General features: G+C 37.7%; 1 protein-coding gene across 11 annotated transcripts in view; it reads right to left on the bottom strand.

The window, feature by feature from the left end:
* The window catches only part of DMD (dystrophin), a 2,108,520-nt gene that overhangs the window by 1,380,461 nt on the left and 713,058 nt on the right, over positions 1-15,001 (bottom strand). For 10 of the 11 annotated variants that reach the window (XM_075916549.1, XM_075916586.1, XM_075916651.1 and 7 more), the window contains 2 exons: positions 8,806-9,005; positions 6,826-6,960 (listed from right to left, as the gene is read on the bottom strand). In XM_075916549.1, the coding sequence (XP_075772664.1) occupies positions 6,826-6,960; positions 8,806-9,005 (335 nt within the window). The remainder of the gene's footprint in view (positions 1-6,825; positions 6,961-8,805; positions 9,006-15,001) is intronic. The other variant, XM_075916532.1, reaches the window with a different exon arrangement.

The raw sequence follows: 15,001 nt of genomic DNA, 5'->3' as shown, positions 1-15,001 counted from the left end.
ATGCATATTTGAATAGCAAGAGAGGCATATGACAGATATTGCAACCACATGCACTATATTTAGGGATTGTGACAAAGCCATTGGTGCTAACTGGCAAAAGGTTCAGTGTTCTTTACAAGCAATGCCTTTGGTGATGTATTACACTGCCATCCCCATTTACACCATGAAAGCCAATGGAAAATCATCAGTTATCCAGGAAGAGTGATAACTCCCTCCCATTGGAATGAGCTATCTCTGACATGTGACTTACTTTCACTCCAAGACCATAAGGGCATAATTCTCATTTCATAATGAGATCCATTCAATAAGGAGGTATCTTAAGGAGTAGGTTGCTTCATGAAGGCCCCATCATATCAGGGCTAGTAAGTGCTGCAAAACAGTTTTGTGGTGAGAATCTATTTTACTACATAAGAAAGGTACCTATTAAATATAGGTACCTGACCATATTTTGTGATTTTTTTTTATTTTTTGCATCTAACCATTTGTGTCTATCACACACAGGCTTTTATTTTCATCATTATGATAGATGGTGGACTATGATAAAACTTGTGAACTAGAGTACAATGTTGCTTTGAGAACACAGATCCTGGGATTTAAGTAGATATCCATTGGTCAGGTGCTGGACACGATGGAGGAGTATTTTGAAGGAACTTGGGAGTGGGTGCACCCACTGTCATCCAATAGGGTAAAGGCAAGGCTGTAGCCCAGAGGAATACTTCAGTGGCTGACAGGCTGGTGGCGTTAAGGAGCTAACACCCAGCCGGCACAGGCAAGATTCCCTAGTGCTGGAAGCAGGGGGGCAACAAGGTGACTCTCTACCCAGTAGTAATAGAGATATAGCCGAGTTAGTCTGGTCTAGCTGAAGCAAAAGACAGGACTATGCAGCACTTTAACGACTAACAAGATGGTTTATTAGGTGATGAGCTTTTGTGGGCCAGACCCACTTCCTCAGATCTTCCACAATTTGATCTGAGGAAGTGGGTCTGGCCCATGAAAGCTCATCACCTAATAAACCATCTTGTTAGTCTTTAAAGTGCTGCATAGTCCTGTCTTTTGTCTCTGCCCAGTGTTCCTCAAGAAGCAACACAGGGCCTTATTGTATTAAGTTTGTGTGTCTCTGTGGGACAGGGATTGTATGCAACACCAGGGAGTGTAATCACAGCTTCTCCAGATACCAAGGAGAGTGGGTGGGGATAATTGTCAATCACTTAGGTTGTGAACAATCTCCAGAGAGGTACCGCTTTTGGGGAAAGTTTGCATGTATTGGCTCCCTGTGGGTTTCCCAGAGACCAATAGAAAAAGAGGGGAAGATTATATATGAAGACTGGTTTTAAACTTAGGACTCAGAGTTTTATTTTTTGATCTATCAAATGGACAGGGCTTCAACCTTGCAGAAGGACTGGAATAACTTTGGCCTACTTCGGGTATATAAGACTAATGGTGACCGCTGGTAAGCTTTTAAACGTGTATAGAAACATTTATTTTTACAGGATTTTGCGACTATACTTCTAGGAATAAATGTGCTTGCTTAGAAGAAGCTGTGTGGCATCTTCTAACTGCTGGCAATACACTGTTCACAGTCCATGGAGTGTAAATATGGCACAGGTGCTGACCTTTAGGCAGATAGCTTATTGAGGCTATCACAGAGTAAGGTATAGGGCTGATCAACTTTAAAACTCCCACTTAGAAAGAAGTATAACAAGGGGCCTGCCCAGTGGCAGGTGATGACTGTAGACTAGACATATGACTAGACACTGCTGGAGCTGAACACAAGAAGGAAAGAGAGATACAGATGCAGTTACCCTGAACCTAAATAAGCCACATATGATTCAACATGGGACTAAAACAAAGCTAAAGATCCAAGCACACCTGGTTGCTATAATGCGTTTAGACAGAAATTTAATAATTGAGTCATCTTCTACAAAGAGACTAAACTTAGCCCCCATTTTAAAACTCCACTGAATCTGAGACTGATGAAAATCCAATATTTAATGTTTATGGCTCATGCCTATTTTTAATACTAATGTAATATTATGAGACTGCCTCGTTCTTATAGATTATTTTTCCATTGGAAGTTTTCAAAACTCTTCATAAAGCATTGTCCCGGTTTTACAGGTGTAGTGTAGGAAGGAAAATGAAGGAACTTGCCAAAGGTCACCCAGCAGGCCTTTGGCAGCCAGAAGTAGAATTCAGGTCTTCTGACATCTAGTCCAGTGCGCAAGCCACTATTCTCTCCACTAGGCTACAGTGCAGCTACATGTAGGAGGCTTATTCTCTAAAATACATAGATAATTCAAGTCTACGAAGAGAGACAGAGAAGTAGACTTATGAACAGCAGCAAGTTACTGCACTTAAAAAGTAAAAAGGAAAAGTTACTGCAAGTAAAAAGTTTCAACTAATTACAGGTAGTTCACCTAAAAATTGACATTATACAGATGGTAGTACCAAGTTAAACTTACTTCACTGATTAAGTTAATACCGTATGAATTCTTACAGCAAATATTGAATCTAATACGAGCCAATTTATTATGCATTTAACAGCCAGATGGACCTTCATAGCATTACTGGTTTATCTTTTGTTTTTGTAGCTGAAGTCTGGATAAATTAATTGCCAACATTGCAGATAAGGAAATTACTTTTTCATCTCAACTGCTGGGAATAAAGAGAAGGTACATAAGTATGGGGGATATTTGATATTTACTTCTACTACCTCAGATTAACTTCCAACAATAAACCTAGTGTGTAAGAAACATCCAACTTCTTATAATGACCTTCCTCCCTTTCCCAAATGGAAAAAAGAGCACAAGCCTACTATTTTATGGTAAAATATTTATAGAATATGTGAAGAGGACATAAGACATGTGGTGTAATTTCAAATTCTGTACTATTTAAATCACAGAAACCACTCAAACTAGTTCACAGGTTCAACAAGCCTCTTAACAAGCCATTATTTAGATGAAACCATTTGGAAAAATGCTAATGTTTAAACAGTGGAAACAGAGAGAAAATACATAAGATTATGATGTTACAATCACCGAGACAATACCTTGTAACTGAAAAAGGTCTGCTGTATTGTTTATCTGTTGGGGTAGAGGAGTCAGCTGAAAATATCAGGTGTTAGAAACAGCTGAGAAGTTTACCACAAAAGAATATGAGGCAAATCAAAGGGCAAAGTACTGATTACAAAGGAAAAATGTAATGCACAATTAGAAAATGGGGAATAACTGAGTAAGTAGTAGTACTGTTGAAAAGGATACGGGGATCATAGTGAACCAGAAACTGAAGGAGTCAACCATGTGATGCAATTGCAAAAAAGTGCTAATATGCAACGGAGTATTAACAGGAGTGGCTTATGTAAGACATGGGAGGTAACTATCCCTGTCCACACAGCAATGGTGAAGCCTCAGCTGGAGTACTGTGTACATTAGAACATTTTAAGTACAGGTTAGGCAAATACCTTTCAGGGATGGTTTAGGTATACTTGGTCCTGCGTTTGTACAGGGGTTTGGAGTAGATGACCTCCCTTGTAGCCCTGCATTTTTAGGAATGCAGGAAGTCTAGATTTAGGTACTGTTTGGGTTTCCTACTTTATAATGCTGTTGGCCAACTCTCAAGTGAATTGCTTGCTCTCTCAGTTCCAGAATAAATCCTCTTTTTTGTTTTTACAGTTGCATAAAAGTGAAAGGGAGGAATACTTGATGGTAATTGACTCAGGGTAATCTGTAGTCCCTTCTGACATGTTCAGTGAAGGCAAATTTATTAAAGCGAGCACCCATCTTCATGTCAGGGAAGATACATCATAATGAACAACAAAAAGCTTAATTCACCAATATATTCATGAATTAGCATTCTGTCTAGTAAACTTAATGCAACTCCCCCACCCAGCCCACATACTGCCATAAGCAATTCCTCTTTGCAGCTCCAATTCTGAAGGTCTAGAAAAAAAGGAGTCAAGTATTTGAGTTGATTTATTTGATTTGACATTTTGAATAGGGCATAATCAAGTAATTCCACTACTGCAGTTATTTTGTAAAATATTATCTTGTATAACAGTGAATAAAGTGTTCATTTTCTTCATTGGATTTACATACGCCTGCTTTTGGCATATCACACACATTTACAATATGTCTCCAAGCCTACCTTTCGGAGAGACATCTATATATAGTAGCTTTAACCATGCATTTTATTTTTTATTCTCACATATTTTTGCATTCTTTTTGTTAATTTACACCTACAATCTACAGTATTTCAATTCTATTAACAGAGATATAAGCTTGCATTTCTCATTGCCAGTATCATGTGAGGAAGTAGTTTGGGGTATCAAAATTCTCACTCTGTGTGGAACCTCTCTCATGTTTAGTGGTGAATGTTTGCTCACATTTGTACTTAGGCCTTTCTTAATCCTGCTGTAAGGAATTCACTGATAAAGGCTTTGGAAGCTGACAATGAATATGTATTCTGAGATTTGCAACAGTTTATAAAAGCTCTCCATATTCACAGGTAGGTAAGGAAGACAGACTTATTCCCCCTAGGTTTCAACAGGATGACCACCATTTATGGGAGTAATAACATTTTAAGAGACCTTAATTTTCAAACAGGAAGCAGTCTGGCTCAGTCTAAAGAACAGATGTAAGAAAGGACTTTGCTGGAATAGGGTAAAGAAAAGTGTGCTTCTGTGTGCATGGAGGCGGCATTATAGACAAGGGAAGTCTGAGTCTAATATATAGGGATATACCATCTCATAGAACTAGAAGGGACCTTGCGAGGTCATTGAGTCCAGTCCCCTGCCCTCACAGCAGGACCAAATACCATCCCTGACAGATTTGCCCCAGATCCCTAAATGGTTCCCTCAAGGATTGAACTTGCAACCCTGGGTTTAGCAGGCCAATGCTCAAACCACTGAGCTATCCCTGTTTCCTCAATATGCAGTAGTGTAATGAGGATTGACTGGCCTGGGCCTGTGCATCTTCTTGACATGGCAAGCAACAAGTCAGAAAGGAATGACAATATTAAAGAAAGGACTGATGAAAGTGAGCAGTGGTTGGACATGGATAAAAGGGAAGATACGAAGCTCAAGAAGAGTTGTGATAGATAACGGGCAAGAAAAGTGAGGTAAGGCATTCAGGGGACAGTGCCATAATGACAGAAATGGGCACAGGAAAAAAAAGCAATAAACCAGCATTGCTGGCTATGGCTAATACCAGAAGGCTGGGTGCTACTCTGTAGGGGGTCACCAAGTCTTGAGACTTCCAAAGACCAGAGGCCACATGGACCTCTAGTGTTCTTCTTGCATTTGCAGCTGTTTCCATTCCCAGTAGTTTATGTTGAGGCTTACACTAGATATCTTACTGGACCATTTCTCCTAAATCAGAACTCCCCAAGCACCCCAAATGAAGACACTACCACTTGAAGTAATTTAGATCAGATGCAGTTTCAACAGGATTCTTCTTGGATAACTGTTAGTGAGAAACTCAGACTCAGAAGCATGCAATGATAGTGCTATGAAGATAAAAGACTGCAGCAGTCTAAGAAGAATCTGCATAGAAAACCATCATCTCCAGAAGATGACAACCTTGCCAGCTAGTCACCTGGGAAGATCTTTGAAACTTGCAGATCAAGCAAAGGAGGCTCTGTAGTTTACCTCAAGGAAAATTCAAAAGTGAGATATCTTATTCTGAAATTAGCCTGTTGGGAATTTGAGAAAGTACTATGGGAAAAGAGAAATCGGATTAGCATTGATGTGCCTACCACAGACTTTTAAACAAAACTGGCTGTGATCAGTACCTCACCATGGTAACAATAAATCTAAAGACCTTATCTTTGTTAATTCTGAAAATCATTATCACAATTAGGTTGGTCAGGCCCATATAGCATCAATTATCATTGTGGGCTGTTTCCTGGATTAGGAAAGTAAATTCTTCATCTTAAAATTTGACATGTTGATTCAAAGATGAAAGGTTAACAGCTAACTGGAAATTTGGCCATGTTCATTATCACTCAGGATATTTTGAAATAACTCCCAATATAATTATAGAACTCAAATAGCTATGTGAGGCTGAATAAATACAATTCTTTCCCCAAAAAGAAAATTAACACAATCCATACCACATTATACAATTTTCTTACATCATCTATGATGCTATAATGTTACACTTTTCAAACAAAGCAATAATGAGAATTCTGAAAGTAGATACTAAGAGGATTCCTAATCTATTTTTCTCACTCAGCTGAATTGCACTGAATGCAGCTTCAAGGAGCTGTATAGACTCTGATCTTGACTTTGGAGTGAGTCTGTTTGTGGGCTATTTAAAACTATGGTATATCTATAGGATTTTACTATATAAGTTAAACTAGGTCATATAAAGAACAGTAAGAGTGAATGTTTTCCCTGCTCTCTTCCCAAGCTGATTGAAAATTATTATACAACATTTTCTTTAATGAAAAAAATCAATACTACTTCTTTTTCTATAAACAAATCACCTTAAAAACCTGTGGCTGTCAAGTGTGCCTATTACCTCTTACATTTACAGTGGAATTGACTTTTAAAATTAATTCTTTTCAAAATTTCTAAAATAAGATACAACAGAAAAGAAGTGTTAATTTCTAACAGTCTGTCAGTATTTGATCTTTGCTTAATATTTATAAAACAGCATGATACATTTTTGCCAGACAGATTGAAGTGTTCAGCAAAAAGGCATCACCTGACACACCCTACTGAAATAGAAAAAGGTAGATTACCAAGACAGGAAAAAGTACACACACATTTTCACAGCAAGCACAGGCATATTAGAATATTTTTTATAACAAACTGTAATATTGACAGACCTGTGGAGTGAACTGCCTCCCTTTTTGGCCAGGGGACATGACATAAGCAGCTTGTGTGTACGCATAGCTTTTGAAGCGAGGTTTAGGAGGAGGAGAAGGGGTGTGCACATGACCCTGGGCTAGAGTGACTGAGATCTACGAAGAAATTAGGGGGGAAAAGCAGACATATTGATAACCATGTAGAATACAGAAATATTGTTTTTAGAAACAAAAGAAGGAAAGCAAGAAGATACCAGCACGTGAATTTAAATCTTAGATACAGCACTAGTATGCAGCAGTCAAAATTAGGGAGGTGTTTTCATTAGTTTCTCATTCTATCATGAAAGGCAGAAAAACTCCTGCTCGAGCTGCAAGGTGTAATACCAGTACTAATTGAAAGATCTCACTAAATAATCCAGCTAAAGCCAAAAGCAAAAAAAACTTGTAATAAGTCTTGAATAAATCAAGTCAGCATTCATCAGGTCAGCAACTATGAACAGGAAGATTGCAAGACAAATTTAACTCAATAGAAAAAGTGGTGTCTAACTGTCTTCAACCGTTTCAGCAGAGATTGACTGAATTCTAGTTTAGAAACATAACAGAGGTATGTATAAGAGAACATGCCTATGTCACTTGATATTCTAGAAGGGAGAACTATGGATGAGCATAGCAGAACTCAAATGCTAGTTAGTGTACATTAAATATGAACAAATGAAAACACATTTAACAGAATTGACAACAGGTACTTCTTGAAAATATAAATGACTTCATAAGCATTATTTTTATTTCAACTGAGCATTATCTATATTAGTGATATGTTAGATTACTGCTGATTTTTTAAGGAATAACCAAGCTTGGTATTCAATTACATTTGCGATGCTTATACTTTTATTCTGTTCCTTCATTAAAACCAGAATATTTATTATGGGCTTTTCAAGATCAAATATATAATGTTTTCAATTAGGAATACAAAGCAAAATCTGTTTAATTGTTTCTTAAAATACCCCAATACTTCATGCAAAGCAAAAAAATACAGTTCATGCAGACATTTATATTTGATAAATACTAATCTGTTACAGATATGCCTGCAGATTTTCTCTAATTTTTTTGTCTTCTTGAAATATATTTTAAAATTGTCAAATTGCAATCACACACATAAAAGAAGTCACTGTGACAGACAGGCAATATTCTGTAATATCCTGGACAAATCTTATTGAGTTCAGGGTTGCACCTCTGCAGATTTGGCATTATAAACTGAAATGTGGGTCTTGTGAAATTGTATGGAACTTCTTTTGTAGGAAGACAACATAAATAAAATCACTGAAAGGTAAGAGAAAGTACTAAGGCCTTTTATTTTTTAACAATATGAACCAATTGTATTTCCTTAGGAAATACTTCAAGGGAGGGAGAATTCAAATTCTCCTTCTCTAAACCCAGCCTTTTGAAGATACACCCTGCAAAGAGATATCATTTGTACACTCGACTACTGCTTCTGAAAATTCCAAATTAAAGGGTCGACTAAACTTGTCATCGTGGTGCTTGTTCTGAGCTGAAGTGGAGATTAACTTCTCAGTTCATGAGGACTCTTCTATGGTGAAGAGTTGAGAATTTATCCTGCCAGGACCCATGTTTAGAACAGGAGTGATCCCTGGTAAGCTTTATTAGCATTCATTTAGGTTTTTATTGTTTAACATTTTCTCTGTAATGCTTTTTACCTTAAAAGTGTACTTGTTTAGAAAAGTCTGTCTAGTAACTTATATTTGTATCAATTATGCTGTCACCAGTCTTTGAAGAGAAAGCAATCATGTGTGGTTAGGCAAACTGTCATTGCTGGGGAATATACATTTAAGGCATGGGACAGTACAGACTAGAAATACCCTGGTCAGAAGGGAGAGAGATGGAGGTCTTCACCCAGAGGAAGAAACAGGTGAGGAGCCTGGGTGCCTGGCTGGACCACTGGAGGAAAAAACAAGTGCAGTTGAACAGGACTACAACACTGACCTGTTCAGAGAAGCGTTGTTGTTGTTGTTGTTGTTGTCGTTGTAATAATTGTATATGTTCTTCTCTTGTGACCTTTGAGTGCCGTGGCAATGTTTCCACTTCCTGGATGGCTTCAATGGTGACTTGCTGGGGTAGAACTTGGAAGAGTGATGTCACGTACATTAAGATTGACTTCTTATCTGGATAGGCAGTTGCAACATCTGGAAAGTATATTAACATAGTTCATTTCTCTTTCCATGCTCTCGTGTAAACAATTGAAAAAAAATCAATTTCAAAGGAAGTTGACAGACTAATGAGCAGTCAATTGTCCATGTGAGTCCTCCAGAGACTAATTACAGCATTATATTCAGCTCCAAATTTCCTCTCAAACTTACATACAATGAGAAAGAGACAAGGTTTCAAATGGCAATGGTTTTTCATTCACACACATTTCTCTCAAATAATTCTTCTATATATCTGCAAATGCTGTGTAGGTGGAGTGACATTCATTAGGGAGGGCAAGGACCAGAAAAATCAAGTAAGCTACATTTTATTTTGGACCATGTTAATATTACAGTGAGCATGGGCTACTTTTGTAGTTTAATAGTTATAGATTATACAATATTTTTCTGTTCTTTGGTTCAGCAGAAAAATCACAGGTTTTTCTGATGAGATAAACATGAAAGGTTAATGCACATTGTCTGTATTCCATAACTCTTCAGAAACAGTCACTATGTTCTACACAGTCTAAGCTTTATGATGGCCATGAAACATATTCAAGGAAAACAGGTTTATGGATGTTAGATATGCTAGCATAAGTCTATTAATCACATGCCATTTCTTTACTTGGACACTACCAGCCAGTGTAAATGCCTATGCAGGAATAAAAAAAACCACATCTGATCTTCTGTGCACAGCCATGATATGTCAGCAGGGGAGAAAAAAGTTTGCTCTAACTGAACATTCAAGTCAGTAACACTTTGTAAAAATGAAAGTAATGGGGCATCTCTTTCAAGTAGTTCCTTTTGTTACTTGACATTAAAATTTACCTTTTGCATTCTATTCAGTAAATCAAGATGTAAAAAGACTGTTGTATAAGAAATGTATCATTAGTCCCAGCAACGCTTAAACATAAGCATTGGCAGAAGGCCAAGAGATACTCATAGCAATGAGGTTTTATTGTCAAATCCCTCCTAGCCTTAGCTAAGGATTCTAAGGTACATAAAAAATTCAGTTCACATACTGAGTTATTCTTATCACATGTGCGAAAACTACTACAAGGTTGTACTCGACTCTTCTGCTTGGACTTCAGAAAAACACAAAAGCAAACATCATACATTAATTCTTCACTTTTGATGAGCAGGCAAAAGGCATCTGGCCCAGATTGGGAATCTTTATTATCTTTGGTTTACCTTTTTTCCTGGGCTTTCTGACTTTTCTCCACATTACACAATCAACTGTTTCGCCCAAACTTAAATGTTTTTAACTTAAATGTTGTATACTTTTTCTTAATTGTCTTTGGCCACTAAATTATTTCATTGACTCATTACCATTTGTTTTACATTGTCCAATTTCTCTGACAAACTCATATTTGACGAAATAATATGTGCAATCTTTTTTGCTTGTTCCTTGGATGGGACTCATTATACTCTGGTCATCTGAAGAAGTGGGTTTTGCCCACGAAAGCTCAGGATACCATCTAACTGTTTTGTTTCTCTTTAAAGTGCTACCACACTATGGCTGTGTCTACACTGGGCCACTTATTCCGGAAAATCAGCCGCTTTTCCGGAATAAGCTGCGAGCTGTCTACACTGGCCCTTGAATTTCCGGAAAAGCAATGATGCTCTACTGTACAAAATCAGCCGCTATTCCGGAAAAACTATTCTGCTCCCACTCAGGCATAAGTCCTTATTCCGGAACACTGTTCCGGAAAAGGGCCAGTGTAGACAGACCAGTAGTCTTTTCCGGAAAAAAGCCCCAATCGCAAAAATGGCGATCGGGGCTCTTTTCCGGAAAAGCGCATCTACATTGGCCACAGACGCTTTTCCAGGAAAAGGGCTTTTCCGGAAAAGCAGCCTGCCAATGTAGACGCTCCTTTTCCGGAAAAACTGAAAATGGAATAGTATTCCGTTTTAAGCAGTTCCAGAAATTCATGCCAGTGTAGACACAGCCTATTTGATGTTTTTTAAGTTTCCAAAAATTGTCAGGCTAGAGACAAAACATAAGAACTGTCAGAATAAAAATTATTTATTGACTATTGCCATTTTAAATTCTGTTTTGACCACCAGTTACAAACTTAAATAGCAGAAACCAAATGCTATGGCTTAAGAACAGTTCACAAAGCTTTCAACACTTATTCTGGGAACTTTGCACATTGTGGCTGTGTCTACACTGGCACGATCTTGCGCAAAAGTGGCTGCTCTTGTGCAAAAACTTGCTGCCTGTCTACACAGGGCGCGTGTTCTTGCGCAAGTACACTGACGTTCTAATGTATGAAATCAGGGCTTCTTGCGCCAGAACTCTAATGTTCCCATTCAGGAATAAGCCCTTTTGCGCAACTGTTCCTGCGCAGATGCCAGTGTAGACAGACAATATGAATTTCTTGCGCAAGAAAGCCCTATGGTTAAAATGGCCATCCGAGCTTTCTTGCGCAAGAGAGCGTCTACACTGGTAAGGATGCTCTTGCACAAAAGCACATGCCAGTGTAGATGCTTTCTTGCACAACTACTTTAATGCACGAACTCTTGTGCTAAAGAGTTTTTGCGCAAGATCACGCCAGTGTAGACATAGCCTATAATTTCAATGTATATTTTCATGTTACCAGTAAAAAGTTACTACATGTTGGACCTCTTTGGTCTGGCACCTTCCGGACCTGACTGGTCCTGAATGAGGGAATTTGCTGGACTGGGGATGTCCCCTGCAACAAGCCCTCTAGCCTGCTATCACTCCCTGCTGCTGGCCCCAGCTAACCCCTCTGCCACAGACCCCAGCTAGACTCACTGCCCAGTGTCTATTCAAGTCCCACCACCAAGCTTCTGGGAGCTGCCCCAGCCCCACTAACAGACTACTGCATGCCCCAGCCCAGCATGTTGCCAAACCAGAGAGTCCAGGTTATACTGCTAGAGACTTATTCTAGAATGTTTAGGAGGTCTGGCTTGTACTGCTAGAGACTTATTCTAGAAGGCCAACATTTCAAAAAGGAACTAGAAATTTTGGGAGCACAACTTGAAACATGTTACATAATAAATAATCTTCAGAAAGCCGCTTGCTATAAGCCAGAGCCTTTTCAGGTGATCAGTCAAGCACTCACATTGTGGCATCCAAAATCAAGAGTGGCTTTTAGAAACTTAGCTTGCAAGACTGATCTTTGCTGTGAAAAAAACCCCATAATTCCAGAGTTTTGATCTGTCATTGAGATGTACTAATGAGTGGAAAACTCAGAATGCTATTTTCAGCTTCATTTTAACATATTATGTAATTTTGTGTTTCTTTAACCTCAGCAATTTGGTAACATGGTTCATCAGACACAAAGAATCCAGGATTCATCTACAATTAAAAAAAAAAGAATGGAAGAAAACCAAATAAATTATCTCATTCTTCTGCCTTCCCAGGTGAACCTTTTAAAGGTATCATAGAATACTAGGACTGGAAGGGACCTCGAGAAATCATCAAGTCCAGTCTCCAGCCCCAATGGCAGGACCAAGCGCTGTCTAGATCATCCCTGATAGACGTCTATCAAACCTGCTCTTAAATATCTCTAGAAATGGAGATTCCACAATCTCCCTCGTCAATTTATTCCTGTGTTTAACCACCCTGACAATTAGGAACTTTTTCCTAATGTCCAACCTAAACCTCCCTTGCTGAAGTGTAAGCCCATTGCTTCTTGTCCTATCCTCATAAGCCAAAGAGAATAATTTTCCCCCCTCCTCCCTGTGACACCCTTTTAGATACTTGAAAACAGCTATCATGTCCCCTCTCAGTATTCTCTTTTCCAAATTAAACAAGCCTAAATGCTTCAGCCTTGCCTCGTAGCTCATGTATTCTACACCTTTAATCATTTTTGTTGCTCTTCTCTGGACCTTCTCCTCATCTTTCTTGAAATGTGGTGCTCAGAACTGGACACAATTTTCCAACTGAGGCCTAATCAGTACAGAGTAGAGTGGAAGAATTACTTCTAGTGTATTGCTCATAACACTCCTGTTAATACATCCCAGAATCATGTTTGCTTTTTTTGCAACAGTGTCACACTGTTGCTTCATTTTTAATTTGTGGTCCACTACAACCCCTAGATCCATTTCTGCAGTACTCCTTGCTAGATAATCACTTCCCATTCTGCATGTGTTAAACTGATTATTCCTTCCTAAGTGGAGTAGTTTGCATTTGTCCTTATTAAACTTCATCCTATTTACCTCAGACCATTTCTCTAGTTTGTCCAGATCATTTTGAATTATGGCCCTATCCTCCAAAGCACTTGTAACCCCTTCCAGCTTGGTGGTATCTGAAAATTTAATTAGTGTACTCTCTATGCTCTCATTTAAATCATTGATGAAAATATTGAACAGAACTGTTCCCAAAACAGACCCTTGAAGAACCCCATTTGTTATGAGGGATAAATGTATGTAGGATTTATTAACACAATAATAAGCACTGCTAAGATTTTAGAAGGGTCACAGAGTTTTGATTTTCTATAGCAAATCATGTTATGTTAACCCATGTATTTGCTCTTATTGAGGACTGTGGAATGTAAAAAAGCTAAAAAAGCTTTCTAAGCCAGTCTTTTTTGGTGGCATCCAATGTAAAAAAAGTCAAGCTTTTTTTTTTTTTAAGTGATGTAACAGCCATTTTTATAAGCCTCATATTTCATAACTGGCATATTTCACAGCGGATAATTTGTTGATAAAATATGTAGTGTCTTCTCAAAGTTGCAAATTTTTTTTCAACAAGTTATCCTCTGTAAGCAGACAATACATATATATTTCTGGTAAAAGGGAAAATTTTGTAGAAATCAATGAAGATGGGAAGCAAGTGCTCTCATGCTTTAAAAAAGAGAGTGTGGCATATACTCCTGCTCAAAAGTTATCTGGAATTTTATGACACATAGTTCTATAGAAGTGTATACAAGTTACAAATGTATACAAAAGAGTATTTGTAATTCTTAAAATGAACTTTGGCTATAGCAAATCATAGATTTTTCAAGGCATGGCATCTTAAATGCAAGACATTTTTTAGTTATATCTATCCCTGCCTTCACATAACCTCCTCTTTTTTCAAAATTAAGACTTCACTTTCCATCACCTGAGCAAGTATGATAGATATACATTTTAGGGTTGATTTTATTCACTTTTAGTATCAATCTGATGGCAGAGTAGCTTTCAAGAGAAAGAAAGATTAATAACATAACACGCAGATCTTTGCTATTGTGTATCAACTATTAAAGCATATTTTGTACTTTAATGACTGTCTGAGATTCTAATTTTGAAATATGTTGCATTATATAGGTGGGAGAAATACAACTGAATTTTGAGTTCTATAAATATGAAAAACTCCTTGATCTCAAACTACGGAAGTCTGATATCCAGATAGTCACTAAAAAGGAAATAAAACAAACTGAAGAAATATCCCACACAGTACAAAAAACTCTAGGCTACTGTAGCTGCTTTTACACAAAATTATTCAAAGGAAACCATGAGTTATATCTCATTTAATTCTGTAGGGAATATCATAGCATATACATAGATAGCCCCTTTAAAAATACTAATGAATACATATCAATGAAGTAGAAGAAATTAACTGTTCTGGTGATAATTATCAAATGTTTATTACTGGTGATAATTATCAAATGTTTATCCAGTGAATACCAATGAGGCTTAGGCGGTTAAGTGCATAGGTCATGTTTGAAACTATCATTTGGGCACATTTGAAAAGTTTACCTAGTGCCCAATGCAACTACTCAGAAGGAACTTTTAATTATTGTATATTTTGAATTAATTTGCATTATACTGCAGCTCAGATAGAACATATATTTAAATACAAGAAAGAAATATTAATTTCTAAAATGTAAGCTTTTCCTTGAAAGTGCTATGTCTTCATGTGTTTGTTCAGCACCAAGCACACTGGGGCACCTATTCTGATTGGGGAGGCTTCAGTGCTATTATAGTATAAATATTATAAGGATAATAATGCAAGCAGGACACAATGACATTGACTGTCCAAAGCA

Source organism: Pelodiscus sinensis, chromosome 1 (assembly GCF_049634645.1).
Source record: "Pelodiscus sinensis isolate JC-2024 chromosome 1, ASM4963464v1, whole genome shotgun sequence".
In the NCBI taxonomy this organism is placed as follows: Eukaryota; Metazoa; Chordata; order Testudines; family Trionychidae; genus Pelodiscus; species Pelodiscus sinensis.
The sequence above is the reverse complement of the archived record's forward strand: the minus strand, read 5'-3'. Positions and strand labels throughout refer to the sequence as shown.